The sequence below is a fragment of the Achroia grisella genome, unplaced genomic scaffold (genome assembly GCF_030625045.1).
Source record: "Achroia grisella isolate CSIRO2021 unplaced genomic scaffold, CSIRO_AGI_Agris_v1 utg109, whole genome shotgun sequence".
Lineage (NCBI taxonomy): Eukaryota > Metazoa > Arthropoda > Insecta > Lepidoptera > Pyralidae > Achroia > Achroia grisella.
This window is the reverse complement of record NW_026712573.1, coordinates 7,708,380-7,724,107: the sequence shown is the minus strand read 5'-3', so window position 1 is coordinate 7,724,107 and position 15,728 is coordinate 7,708,380. Positions and strand designations below refer to the sequence as shown.

At 31.7% G+C, this 15,728-nt stretch overlaps 2 protein-coding genes across 2 annotated transcripts; both read left to right on the top strand.

The window, feature by feature from the left end:
- The first annotated feature begins 7 nt into the window (after positions 1–7).
- LOC131843988 (uncharacterized) lies at positions 8–10,853 on the top strand. Its single transcript, XM_059192780.1, has 13 exons — positions 8–41; positions 124–311; positions 542–1,193; positions 1,374–1,449; positions 1,692–1,778; positions 3,332–4,286; positions 4,603–4,676; positions 6,155–6,237; positions 7,179–7,303; positions 7,508–7,560; positions 7,932–8,836; positions 9,240–9,502; positions 10,513–10,853. The coding sequence occupies exons 1-13, from the start codon at positions 8–10 to the stop codon at positions 10,648–10,650; spliced, it is 3,633 nt and encodes a 1,210-aa protein (XP_059048763.1). The 3' UTR covers positions 10,651–10,853.
- A 910-nt stretch (positions 10,854–11,763) lies between these two features.
- Positions 11,764–15,717, top strand: LOC131847481 (large ribosomal subunit protein mL44). Its single transcript, XM_059197068.1, has 6 exons — positions 11,764–12,043; positions 12,120–12,398; positions 12,472–12,632; positions 13,468–13,594; positions 14,247–14,420; positions 15,483–15,717. The coding sequence occupies exons 1-6, from the start codon at positions 11,974–11,976 to the stop codon at positions 15,638–15,640; spliced, it is 969 nt and encodes a 322-aa protein (XP_059053051.1). The 5' UTR covers positions 11,764–11,973; the 3' UTR covers positions 15,641–15,717.
- Positions 15,718–15,728: the final 11 nt, after the last annotated feature.

Sequence of the window (15,728 nt, the reverse complement as noted above, 5' to 3'; positions counted from 1 at the left end):
TCTTAAAATGGATTACAGCAGTATCGATTCTGAAATAATAGGTCAGTAATAAATTATTTATATTTTTTTATCTTTCTTGTTTTTTTGTATTCACAAAATGTTTTATTTTTATTGTTTTCTTAGAATCGCTGGATATTTTAAGACATCCAGCTAAAAGACTATGTAGGAATAATTTAGTGCCAAACCGAACTCTCACACGACAACAAAATACTAGATATACATTTAATGACACGAAGATAATTAAGAAGACCGAATTTTCTCATCTCCGAAGAGAGACCTCTCCATTTTCAAAGAAAGCTGCTGAAAGAGAGGTGAGTATCAAATGTGATATCTTTAGCCATTCCATATTATAGACTAGCTGTTCCCGCGGCTTCACCCGCATGAAATTTATAGCCTATATGTTATTTTGATGTATAAGCTATATTATATTATTGTAAAGTGTCATCAAAATCCGTTCAGTAGTTTTTGCATGAAATAATACTAATAATACTATTAATAAGATATAATTTTATTCCTTTATGTTGCTCCTTTATTTTTACAGATTTTCAATCATTACTCAGTCTTGAATCGCACTAGCCAATTATATCCATATAATTCTATCAGTCCTACAACCTTTCCGCAATCGAATGTCGCTAAAGAAAGACCTCTTATTAAAGTGACTGTGATACCGAAATCAGTTCAAACTCAGACTTCAAATGTTTTTAAAAGACGTAGTAACTATAGAAAAAATATTCACGCGACATTATCCAATCAAGAGAGTTCTATACGAACAAGGAACGTTTATCTGGACGTTGCTGGAAGAAACAGAGATAAAACATATGACATTAAAAATGTAGGAAGCGCGAAATTCTCTAGGAATAATTTGATAGATAATACAAACAATAATATATCTTTAGAACAGATAAATTGTTTAAAACAAGTAATAAGTTCTTTGAATATGGATAAGAAAAAGAAAAAAGATAATAATAAAAATAATGAAACTGGCAGTAACAAGTTAGAAATGTCTCAGAAGATTGGTAATACTTATAAAAATGATAAACTATTTCGATGTTGTTATTGTCCGGATTTTGGTAAAAGCGATGTCGTTGATATTGGATCTCAGAGAAGTCATGTCAGAATTACAGGTCAACTAGGATTGGTGGATGATGAGAGATGTGTTCTTAGATGTGCAGCCACTGTCAACGATAGTCCAGGTCAGTAACAACACAGATAACATAATATTACAAGTAACAATGAGTGGGTAATATCGACAAATATAATGCAAGATCATTTTATGAAAGAATTTTTTTATACTTTTAGAAAAAAAACCTAATAAACAAATTTTTATTAACTGTATATTATTAGTGAGTTCAAATACTTCAATTATTTTCCAGTTACGACAAAATATTGTACAGCAGAATGTGTTGCTTCGCCTATATATAATGCAAATTTCCATCAAAATAAAATTAAGTAAGTAGTTGTATATTTATATCTACTGTATTTTGTTGATTAGAAAACAATAAGAATATTTATCTTTTAACTAAGCAGAGAATGATAATATTTTTAGGGCATATTATGTCTAACAACCATTTTAGGCAATGTGTAATTTAAAAATAGTAAAGGGGTAAAATTTACCTTTTCTTTATAGTTAGTATTATTATTTTATAGGTACCTACTATAAAATAAAATTTAGACATTTTCATTCATTTTAGAAATCAACGAGATTTTATTATTCAGACTGAAATGTGGAAAAGTGAAGAATACAATGGTGTAAATATTGAAAGAAATGTTTTACTCAGGTATAGTTTAATTTTATTGCATAAAATTTTGATGAAATCCAAAAATTTCAGTAATTAGATATCAAAATGTTACCGGATTTATCAATAATTATTAGTCTTGTTTTATACCTATTATAGAGTCACGTGGGGCAAGTGTGCGCACTTAAGGTTTGAAGTATCATATAATAAAATATTTGAAGTTAACTGGAACAAAACAAGGTTTATTATATAAAATATTTAATAATCAACAACTTAAACGCAAAATAAATAATTATCATTTACACAAATTCTTTGGAAATCAACAAAATCAAAACTGTTTAAATGCGCACACTTACCCAAGTATAGGGGTAAGTGTGCGCAGTAGTGCGGGTAAGTGTACGCAACATGTAACATACAGTAAATAGAGTAAGACTCATATGATAAACCAGAAAATAGATATCCTCAACCTAATAATACATCAGTTCAAATAATTCCTTTTCAAAGTTATTGCATTGTTCATGCCACCAGCTCTTACAGATGCTGTATTGGATCCAGTCTTCATTCGGTGGAAATATGTATTTTTCTCCACACAGTGGGCAAAATAATTCCTGCTCATCATTTTATTTATTTTCAGATCAAGTCGTATCTTCTTTTTTGGCAATTTATTCTTCCTCTTGTTTTTTGTTTTTCCAATTCTACTTTATAAGGACTTACAGTATCAATGATTGACTTTTTGCCTTTCTTTCGCCGATTTTGAATCACAGTCATTCATCCAAGAAATGCCTAAGGCCAACTTCGATATTTCTTGGATGGATGACAGTCGTACATATTCATTCCTAGACGAAGGTACACTCATTATTGCGGGTGCCACACTGTCGTTTGCTACCAACCTCCGAAATTAATCTTTTAACAGCTTCTAGCTGTTCCTCTGTGCCAACACTTCTATCCGGCATTTCTTTTATAATCGAGGCATTTTTTATGTATAATTAAACTCTGAAATAACAAATTGCATCATAAATACAACGCCAAAGCGGAGCGGGGTAAGTATTCGCATGCGCACACTTACCCGACATTCGTATGCGCACACTTACCCCAAACCATCAAAATAAAATTTAACCAGAACTGAGCAATATTACGTAATCGTCATCACCAAAAGATTAAACACGGCTTATATTACATAAAATGTACTGTTCGATGGTATAAAGCATGATTTCAAAATATAAATATATTACAAAGGAATGAGTCTCATTTAAGACAAAAATCGCAATATTTCAAGCAAAAAACAATACTCACTTACGGAAACAAAATGGTTCACCGGCGGACAGTGAAAAAGTTGCACTAAATATAGCCTTTTGTGCGCTAATGAGGAGGGGTGTTATCAGTTCGTACCTATAAACCGTTTTTGAAATACTTCGAGTGCGTACACTTACCCGCTGCGCACACTTGCCCCACGTGACTCTATTATATTTTGAAGATACCGGTAACGGCTACATTATAAAACTAAGTAATGTTTTGGTCCTTACATAATCTAGTAATTACTATAATGACGAGCATATACATTATGTCATAATTTAGCATTATAACATTAATTTCAGTAAATCTTCGCATGGTACCCAAGTCAATTTTAATACAGATCTGTTGAATATCGATAGAACTAAATTGAAAAAGAGCATGAATTTAGACAAAATAACTCAATGTAACAGCAGTAATACTGATGTGGTTGAAACTAAGGAACAATTTAATAGTAATGTTAAGAAATGTCATAGTCCTCTTGTTGTTATATCAGTTTATACAAATCAAGAATTACCGGACGTTAAAGTTATGACAAATACTTTAAATAAGAACAATACTAAGTCTGCAACAATTAAAAATAATCCAATCACTAAAGGAACTAGTTGGTATGTTCGAAACAAAAAAACAGAAGATAAAAAAATAAATAGTAATATTGGTCGTAGTAGATCACCTTCTCCACGGTCCAGAAGCCCACTTAAAGCAAATAAAGAATTTGGATCTAAACTAGGTTTTATGAGACAAAAACTTTCCCCGGAAGTTGGTCAAAATATGAATATTGTTCAACGCCAGGAAAGATTCAAGAAGACGGCGACAAATTCAATAGTTACAAAATTTGACACATTAAACAAATCTAGAAATAAGTTAGAGAATGAAAACAATTCATTACGATCAAACTTTGCAGAAACAAAAGGCACAAACACTGATCACAATATATTAACGAAAAAGGCAATAATAGAATCTTATACGAGGCAATTGTTGAAAGACAAGGAAAGGAAGGTAGCAACAGGACACGACAATTTAAAAAATAATGAGTCAAGAGTGGCTGTCAATATAGATGGAGACAAAGAATACTACGATGTGTTATTTCAACAAGGTAATTTGACTACAGACTTGAGAGTACGGAAGATATTAAAAGCAGTGGGCATACAAGACTATGCCAATGATAGTCATTTGGATTCAATGGAGAATTTACTGTTAGTAGTAAACGAAAAAGAACCAAGGAAAAGATCACTTTCTCGAACTTTGTATGGAAATGATGTTAGTACGAATGATTATAATAGTAATTTGTAAATTATTCTAGTTTTATTTTATATTGGCATATTAGTTCACTACAGAATCAGAAATCGGTTACTTGTCTGCTTAAAACTAAAAACGTTTTCAAATTGACGCATATAGTTGTATATTTATAGTTATTTTTTTTCAATTTCAATTAAATATGTCGATGACAAAAACAACCTTAGAATTCCATTCGATTTTTAGAAGCGATATCACGTAATACAAAGAATGGTAATTGAGATAAATGGATCCTTCTTTTTGTCTGCGCGTTGATAAGGATTCTTTTTAATTTCAGCAGAATGATGACATTCCAACGTTAGATAAAATTACGTCAGGTTTGAATGTGAGAGATAGTTTGGAAATTTGTCACAGGTATATTCTCATGCATTCCCTTATCGTAGTTAGTTCATAGCTACTGTGTTTTATACAATGACGATGGAAATGAGACATACAGTATACCCTCTTGTAAGCAGTTTTTTAACCTACTGCTGCTTACAGAATGCATGCAACGTGAGTTGGCGACAGGCATACAATATAGAGTACCATAGGGGGTGAGAGTCGATTAATAGGAATAGGGATTATGGCCCCATTGTCAGCACCGTACCATGTCTTTTTGCATTGGACGAGCGTAAAGTTAAATCAATTAGTTACTATTGTTTCGGAAGGGTACTGCATGGAGGGCAACAAGACATGGTCAAACAGATCATGGTATCATCCTCTACTGGTGTCTTGCTAGTGTACACCATTAGCAGAAACTATAGGTTTATTACGATTTTTATAACGGCTAAATGAAATACTGAAATGAATACGGTACTTGACAATTATAATTATTAGATTAACTAGGAATGGCAAAATTTAATTAATTATAGTTATATTATTGTAAAATGTGCTAAAATATCAGCTGTTTCCCGTACAGAATTGTAGCATATAGAATATCCATTTATAACGTAGGGAAAATTCTTATTGGAAATCTATTCTGCTTAGAGATTGCCCGGTTGATTTGATTGAGAGCGGTTACTCTCGAAATCCTACCAACCTGTATTTTCAGGCTAGTACATAACATACCTAGAGATTATTTTTCCCGTAATTTACGTATTATATTAAAAAGTATTCGTATGAATAACGAGTTTTTGTGTTACTGTCATTTAACCTTGTACATCCAGTTACTTCTAATACATAACGCAAAGTACGCAAAGTAGTAATATAAATAAGTAATAATTGTTCAACGTTGATATGATCTAAATTAACAACTTTGCGAAAACTGTGTTAATAAGTTTTTACCATAGATACATTAGTATCATAGCAATTAGTTACATTACTACATAACATGTTTTTTGCGGATAGTATGGTATGAGCACCTTCCTGTACCTACTTATTATATATGATAGCAGGACATCACTGAAAGATAATAGGAGGCCTATCATGGTGAATTAATCTAGAATTAACCACGGTAGTTTCTAGTAGAAAGCGACTTGATTTCCACGCGGTTTAACAGGGTAGACTATGTGACAGTACGGAAATTTCTCCTATGGGTCCAGTCCCTTTTACAAACAATTCCTCCTCCTACAATATTTTACGTCTGCTACTGTACTGTAAATATTACTTAATAACTTAAAAATTCCTGTATAAACTGTACAATATTTTTTTCAAGGCTATATTTTGGTCAAGTAGAGTAGACGCGGTTTATTGTAATGTAGAGTTACAATGGACGGCTTATAAAATATATTTTGAATTATATTATAATTAAGAAGCTAATTAGAAATTAACGCACATTATATACACATGATATTAATGTATGTCATTTTATAAGCTCCTTATATTAAGTAGTAAATCATTAAATAAATTTACAGACGTGACAATCGAAGTACCAAATGCCCTATATTTTCTACCATGAAAAATAATGGATCACAAAATAATAATAAGGATCGGTTGGGTGAATATATATTTTTAATATCTTGACCACCTCAGTGGTCTAGTGGTTTTGCACACCGCCTGATGTCGTGGATTCCATTTCTCTCACGATGCCAACATTTGTATTCATGTGTATGATTGTTTGTATTGGTCTTTTTGTTTTCTATATATCTTATCCTGTAATTTCACTGCTTTTTATAACCATTCAACTAAAGTACAAAGTAAGCTGCTAGGCGGCTGAAATGATATGAATGCTGAATAAAAAGGTAAGACTGATGTAACCATGCAGATAACAATAACTACGAACAATTTACACAGTGCAATCTAGCCTCAAACTAAGCAAAGCTTGTGTTATGTGTACTAAACGACTGAGACTTTTTGTAAATACTTACATAATATCTATACATAGAAAACATTCAGACCAATGCAAACAATCATACTCAACCCGCGACCATCAGAAGTAAGTTAGTATGCTCCACTTCTAGACCACGGAGGCCGTCAAAATGAATATTAGATGTATGTTTTTAACTCCAGAAATATTGATAAATAGTTAATTTGTGTGTAGACACCTAATGGAATAATTACCCGTTGTTACCTACCTAACAATGAATTATGTATATTTTATATTCAAGTATTTAATATTATTCGTTTGCTAATTACTTGTTCAATTAGACTTCATGCAATAAAGGGGTCAAACTCCTCATGACATGCTCGACCAACTTTGATTTACACCTACCAACAAAACCAGTTATTAAGTTTACCTACGCAATTGTTAAAATTCGTTTGATTCGGTTCAGTAATTTTCACATGATCACGTCACAAGGAGACTAACATTGAAAGTGGTTTTGGGTTCCCTTGTAAATATATTACAGACTTTTTATTATTTAAAATTTTGATGCATAGGTACTGTTACATTTAGTATATATTACAGATTGAATGGTTTATAATATTTTGCTTCAACAGCTAATAAGCATTACAGAGGAGACGATTGTTGTATCCCCGACCCTGTAACACGAGATAAAGAGATCAGGAAACTCCTTGGTATAGATAAATACACACAGTCTACGTCGACCTCTGTGAAACCACAGGTTGGTGTTATTTCATATTTATTGAATGAGGTTACTAATTTATACCATTATTTAAACATGATAAACAAGTCAACTTATGGTAAACAGTCTGCGTGTGAAATAAGCAATATTTATAGTCATATCATCATTCCTTTACACCATTTTTTTATTAGGTAGGTACCTGCTTATCTTTCATTTACAACTTATCTTTACTCATATTTTTAGGCACCGAAGAGTGGCATAGAAGTTCCAATGCACTGTTTCTACCGAAGACAATGGTTTACAGTTTCTGTTTTCTTTATTTTATTTTTTTACATATGTGTAGATTCGTATATTACGAACATAGACAATTATTTAAGATGGCGACTATGGATCCAAGATACTCGTACATTGCTAATGTATACTACAACTATCGAGTATCTTGACAGGTCGAAAAACACGCGGTCCAAACGTTTAGTTACTTATATTCATTAGGGCGATTACGATACGATTCCATTCTTAAATCTCAACTCGCAAGCCTGCAGACCTCAGGTTATCTACGTCTTTCAGTAGCATTTGCGGGATAGCAGACAATAATAAAAGTTTTATAATACGCAGTTATATTCCCTATTCCTTATAATGTGTAATGAAATAATAAAAAATATTTCAGCGAAAAAAATTTACTGACCGGACTTAGTTTAGTCGGGATGTCTCCATGTGCATGCTGTGATCAGAATTTCTTAGATCATATAGAAAGTAAGAAATTAAAGAAAACGAAGCAAGAGATACAGAATAATCACATCGAATCCAACGTAAGTGACGAAACTAATCCGACAAATGAGAGTAATGAAACAACTAATAAGCCAGTCGAACCAGATGCAGACGACGAGCAAAAGGTAGAAAAAAAACCCATTCGAGCCAAATTTTCTACCACAGAACAGAATTCTGTTTATCAGCAAATGATATTAAATCGTAATATTCAAGTCTTTCTACAAGTAGAACAGTTTACAAAACAGAAGCCAATTATACTTTCACGGAAACAATACAACAAAGTAAAAAGAACAATAGAGCGTACAATATCGAAAAAGATAACTCACCGTAAGCAATGTATTTGCAAATTCAGCTTTGTATCGGTCGGGGATATAAGGAAGAAATACAAACATGAAAATGAACGGCTTTATGACAAAAATATACAAACGGAAGAAATAGCTAATAAAATATCTACTAAAACTGATTCATCAAAAAAAAGTAATAGGAGTAGAGTTGAAAGTTTAAGAACCAGGGAAAAGACTACAGATAAAGGAAGAAACATGACTGTAGAAACTATGAGAACTACCAATAGTTTAAAGACTAAAATAGATAATAAAAATACACTAGTATTATTCACAAAAGAAACTAAAGCAACTATGATTTCCGAAAATGATTCAGTACAACTGGCTGTTTCCAATATGGAAGTCCGATATGCGAGCATGGCGATATTAAAACAAGTAACACTTTCATCCAACAACGTGGCTGTAGGTTCTACACCTGCACTATCTGAAAGAGTCTCTCGTTCTGTACATACTATTTTTAAAGGTAATTTTTAAATTATTTTTTTTTTTATTTTATTTTATTAATACATAGAAAAATTATTGTGGCAATTATAATATGTCAAAATTGTACATATTCAATAAATAGTAAGCTATAGGTACATGGCAGTTAGAAAGTATAAAATAAGTAAAATTCTGTTGAGAATTGAAATCTGCTAACACCAAAAACTTTCTGTCAATTTTCATTTATGAGTACTCTCTGTGATGGATATACCAAAAACAAATCAAAGTTAATTCTAGAGGCAGCGATAGGTTCGCCCCTTGCTCTTTTGGATTCAAACATGTCTAGCGAAATAGCATACACTATGTTTACCACCACGTCGACAGTTGACTATGCTTTTGATTACACCAATTATTACCCCATGTTCAAGATACTAAATCTAAATTAGGTCATAGGAAATCACCTACACCTAACCTGGGGACATCCGCCTGCTCACTGTATTCGGATGTTGAAGATCATTATGAAAATGCATCATTAAAAAATAATATGCAACACACTACAAAACCGAGGAAAGCATTACTAAGAAGACTGATGTCTTGCCTTGTTCTTCGAACGGCCGCAGCGTCTAAAACAAAAATCTATCCCCCAGTCTGCAAAGCACCTAGCCTTAACAGTACTTTTGACTCATATCACATCAATACATCATTTGGTGTAAGTATTCAAGTAACTTCCTTTCTTTTGATGCACACTTCATCTATGAATTATTCAAAAAAGTATAGATAACTAATTGTTCCGCGAGTCTTTGTCTATTATATTAGAGATAAAATATAATATGTCCATCCTTGTCATTCAAGCTACTTTAACGTTAAAGAGTATCAGCAGATTAGTTGCGAAAGGTAACTAACGGACTGACACACACTTTGTCATTTTTTGTAATATTAGTAAGTATAGACAGTATAGATTTGCTTACCTACTTACTGCTTGGCTATGTTGTAAAACATGTAAGTATACAAGTTTTTGTTTTGTAAATATGACTACCCTGACAGGGAACTAAAATCTTAGTCATCATAATTAATAATTTTAACTTTTGTACCTTTAAAAAACTTTACTTTCATTTTTAATATTTCTTTTAATACGAATTATTTTAGATATATTATTGTTTTTTAAAAAACGAATAATATAGGTTTTGGGAGGTTTCTGTTTAAAAGTAACAAGTAAAATTTAAATATTACTTTTGCACTTTGGCACTTACTCATTGTTAGGTACATACCATTTTTGGTTAATGTTGAAATATATAAGTCAATAGTGTGATAGAATAACTTACTGAATACTTATACAGTAGATATATAGTATATATAGATCTCCCTGAATTTCTGTCACAGAAATTTCTACGATAGAAACCGATGCCAGTAGTAGGTATTGACGGGATACTTACCTACGCACATTTTATTTACATATCCTTTTCTTTAAATATCCAACATTTTGTTGTTTTAATAAACCGATTTTGATATGCACACATATCAAAATCTTAGCTTTAAAAATGGTGACTCGATTTGCAATGCAAGCATTACAATTTTATTCATGTCATTCATAGGTAAGCGTAGCCTATATCCATGGCTCTACCATGGATATAGGCGGCGCTTATCACGCCATCAAATACGGTGAGATGTCGTTTACGTTAACAAATGCCTATATACTTATTAATTTATGCTTATTTTCAGGCAATAGAAGTAAGTTCGTCCATATACGACACTTCAGTATCGTTCTACACTAACCACAGTATTTTGCCAATTAATAATAAAGTGAAACGAAGCTTTTTAAGCTCAGTGCGAGGTTTTATAGCAAATAGAAAGAGTTAGACTCGGTGTAGATACAGATTATACTTAGTAATATGCCAGCTGCATACTATGACCTGGAAAATTATGGCACTGAAAAATTTGTGCGAAGACGATTAATTAGTCGGCTCTTAAACTACATATTTGACACGTTCTTTTGAAATATATATATATATGTATATATTTTTATTGTTATTTTACATGTACTTTTATTTTTTATTTTATTAAAGGTGTGAAATAATGTTGTTTTCCTTTTATTCTTCAGTACTCGTAAGTAGTTATTTAGCTGCACATAGGCATTTATAGAAACCGCAACTAACTCTAATAAAACCGTACCGATGCAATATATTGATATATGAAGAGATCGCTTGTTAGCTATAATACCGCCCGTTGTTATATCTTTGTCTTGTTTATTATTGAGTTTCTTTATCCTTTTATACATAATTGTGTATAACTGTATTTTCTGTAAGGCGAACATCGTAGAGTTTCATTCTCATGAAGTTATATTCGGTGGTACGAATGGTGCGGTTATACATGACATGCACAATGGGAGAATATAAGCGTTTACAGTGAGTAGTAATTCTACATATGGAATCCGATATTACCGAACCTCAGTCAGGAATACCCGCCTTACCATTTTTTCCGCCTATGACTCTATTTGTGGCTCAGAGGGAGAACTTTCTAATATTTAGAGATAAATAGTTGGCAAGCTCAAAGGATATACTGTACTTCGGTTATAAAGTTGCAATAAGCCAGTGAAGTTACCTTATAAGTAGAAATGATATCTTAGACCTCTGCAATGGTAACGCTTGAGTCGTTTCATCACGGACATCATGTGAACATAATGTCCAAATGTTCAAGAATATAGGCGACAGTTACCGCTTATAACGTCCTCCAGGTCGTTTACCGATAGAGTTAAAGAAAATTAACTAAAACTAGGAAAGATGTTGGAGCCTCACGTAAAAATTAAATAATGTTTAGTGGTACAGGAGCTATGTAAAATTACCTCTACCTATGATTTTAACTTTACTACCACTGAGCAAATAATCACTATTTTATTTTGAAATGTCAAATGTTACTTTGAATGACTGTTAGTACTGATAGTGATTGTCTGTCCATCAGTCAGAAATTCTAACCTTAAAGCAAATGTAATGTCTATTTTTCTTCTTAATTCTAAAATATAGCCATATACATAATACAAACTTCGCTGTTTTTATATATTCAATAATTTTTCTACTAGATTATATTTTAAACCATTGCTTCGTATTGTCTAGCTAAAATGATTGGTCATTGGTTTTAAACTAATAGGTTGTATTTGTTTTTGTATTAACAATTAATATTAAAACCATGTTTCTGTCTAGAAGATTTGTACCTTTGTATTTGAAAACTTTTAAAAATGTTCCTAGTACAACACCAGGTAATAACATTTCTATAGTGATGTTAAAAATTTACAAAACTGAATATTTTATTTGAACTTATTCTTATAATTTCAGTTAAAAATATTCATAGATGGGTAGCGCCTACTCTAATACAGTTAAAAGTACGTGAAAAGAAACTCGGAGGAAAGAAAACAAATCCCCGTAATACGTTTTTGGAATGGAACTTGGAGGCAGAATTGTATGCATTTGGCAAGCGTCTGAATGAAGATTTTGATTCAGATTTGTTATTACAAGCTTTCACTGATAGGTCATATGTTATTAAGGAAGAAATGAAGCAAAAAGAAATGGAATTTGATATAAAAGTGAAGGACAACAGGGAACTAGCTGAACAAGGTTAGTATCAATTTAAAAGCAGTAGATGTAATAAAATATATAAAAATATTCTTTATGATAAAACCTATTACAGGTGAAAAATTTCTGAATGAATACATCCAAATGTACTTAGAAACAGCCCTACCAAAGTTTCCACTAGAAGGTATAGCAGGAATTAGAAGATATCTCACCACAGAAGAATTACTTGCTCATGTATCACAGCATATTGGCACCAAGGATATCATTCTAGCTGCGGTATAATTTACTTGTTATTTTATTTGTATTTTATGCATAGAACGAACATCGACTGATCTTACTTAATCCACATATTATTTTCTCCGGTGCCAGATACCATTTGCAAGAGCATGTGCACCTTAGCATATTAAAAAATACTAAACTATTTAAGAACAAGTTAGTAAAACAGGCTGTATGGCAGGCAATTCTAGTTCTACCTCGAAATTGTGATCACAAAATAAATTTTATGCAATATATACTGCAAGAGAATTTTTATCAGCATTTGTTCTTGGAAAAAAAAAAACATTAAATTATTTTAATAAAAAAATATACAATTTTTAGTAAAGCACTTAATTAGATAAACTAAAAATTCTATGAGACAGGTATCAAGTTTTTCTCTAAATCTATACTATTATATGTTATCTGTGCTAATATTATAAAGCTTGATTGTTTATTTTATTTGAAAGTGCAACTATCAGGAACTACTGGTTTGAATTGAAAAATTCTTTTGTGTTGGATAGTCCATTTGTCGAGGCTTTAAGCTATAGCTTATTAGTGTAATGTTATATATAACATTACGATACAGCCTATAGGAGAGGAGCAGTAATGAAATATGTTTATAATGAAAATTGTTCTTGTTTCAAAACATATTTGCTACATTTTTCATTTCCACAACCAATTTAGGAGATATTTTACTTTTAATAAAAGAACATATAGGACCAAAGCCAAGCTAGTTGTTAATATATTTAAAAAATTTGTTTGATATATTATAAAAATTTATATATTAAAATGTAAATAAAGATACAATATTTAAGGTTTTAACATCATAACTTCATAATATAATTTTATCTTACAGCAATACCCTGTGGACGAGTCTATTTTAGCAAATACATTTAAAGCTATTGTGGGTGTTCTATTAAACTCATCGGGTGAAGAAAGGACTGCTCATTTTGTGCGTGATTTCATTATTACCCAGCTACAAGGTTAACAGATGATTTCCATGGTTTTTTATGTGCATGTATATATATATACTAGCTGTCCCAGTAAACATTGGTTTGCAATATAAACTTATATTACTACAAGCTGTCCCGGCAAACATTGTTTTGCCTTAAAATAAAAAAAATATTTAGGGGTGGACTACCCATAACATTTAGGGGGATGAAAAATACATGTTGGCCGATTCTCAGATCTACTCAATATGCTCACAAAATTTCATGAGAATCGGTCAATCCGTTTCAGAGGAGTATGGGAATGAAAACTGTGACACGAGAATTTTATATATAAGATAAAAAATGGGGGTTGATGGTAAAAAATAGATTGTTGGCCTTGATGATTGTTCTCAGTCCTACCCAATATGGACACAAAATTTCATAAAAATTGGTAAAGTAATTTCAGAAGGAGGGAGTTGGTAACAAACACTGCAACAGGAGAATTGTATATATTAGAAGAATATATGTATACTTAATATGCTCAAGATCCATTCTTTGAGCCCAGCTATAACTCAAGATATAATGTATATAGTGATATTTGCACTCCTGCTCAGATGACAATATATATTTTAAGATTCCTCAATGTTTCTTGTATAATACTTAATTGTTTTTTAAGTAAAACATTGTTTTCCTTTTCCATTCACAGGAAAAGATGTAAATGAATATTGGCACATAGAAGATCCATGGGCAATGTTAATTGGGATGCTAAAGAAAGATCAAACCATAATAGAACCAAGATTAATAGGCGAGACTGGTAAAGGCACGCTACTAGCTTGTTACAGAGTAGGATTATACATTGAGAAGAGAATAATCTCTACCGGTAACTACATTGATAATATTATATATATAATATATAGGTAGGGGTAGTTTAAGGCTACAAGTGTCACTCATGTATCTCATCATCTATTCCTAACAACCCCTTCCTCTCCCTAGATTAAAAGACCGAAATTGAATTACGGGATCGAAATTACGATGGCCTGAGCCGAGGTTCGAACCCTTAGCAGTGCCCTCAGATCAGTCAGGCGGGAGTTAGTTAGCCTTCAGCTGTCCTTCTGTGGGTTTGGGCACTCCAATCTGCCCTCACCCCTATCGTCCAGTGAAGTTGTAAAGGCTAGCTGCGGCCAACAGAATTAGTAAAAAAAATAAAAGCCTATATGAGATCACAGTTGATGAATAACATACATACATGCAACATTGGATAAATAATTTATTTATTTATTAACACGTTGACGGACAATTGCGGCTATAGCCGTCAAAGCGAAGTTCACAATGTGGCATGACTGCTATAGCCGTCCAAAACGAGACACTACGGCTATAGCAGCACAAATGTGCACTTACTGGCGTATACGTAGAAGCATAGTGTCGTGTTTTGAAAACATCTTTTTAGGTTGAAGTTCATATTTCACCTGTTATACGAGTTGCAGATTCATTATGCACGTGGTTGTGAAGGGAGTAGTGCGATCGATTTATTATTATTTATAAAACTATACTGGTATGTATTTGTTTATTATTCATTTTATACTTTAAACATAAATAAAAAAACAAAATTTAGCATTTTAGGTTAGGTTAACGATACTATAGGTTATACTGTTTACTTTTTTTTTTTTTGGTTTTACATTTGAAATATAAATAAATAATGATAATGTAAATGATAAATATATATTATATATATAATATAATATATAAGTTTATTTAAGCAGAAAGAGTAAAACTATACTTCTAACATTCTAAAAATCACAAAAACATATAGTGTCAATTTTCGAACTTCGCTTGTTCCTACTGTCCGTCAACGTGTTAAGCATTTAATTCGGTTTTTAGTATATTTTATTGACCAATAATCAACCAAACCAAGCTTATTAGTATTAATATTTATGTATTTCAGGTTTTGGAGAAACAGTGGCGATTGCTAAAGAAATGGCTGCAAGAGAGGCCCTGAAAAAGTTATTTGGCACTGAGGATCATATGAAACCCATTAATTTCAAAATAAATGGAATACCAAAGGCACAATCCCACAAACGCTATCAAATATCGGCCAGTTAAATATAATATTTATGTAGTGTAGTTTAAGAATTATAATAGTATAACTAGCTGCCACATTTTCAATAAAACAATATATTACAAATATATT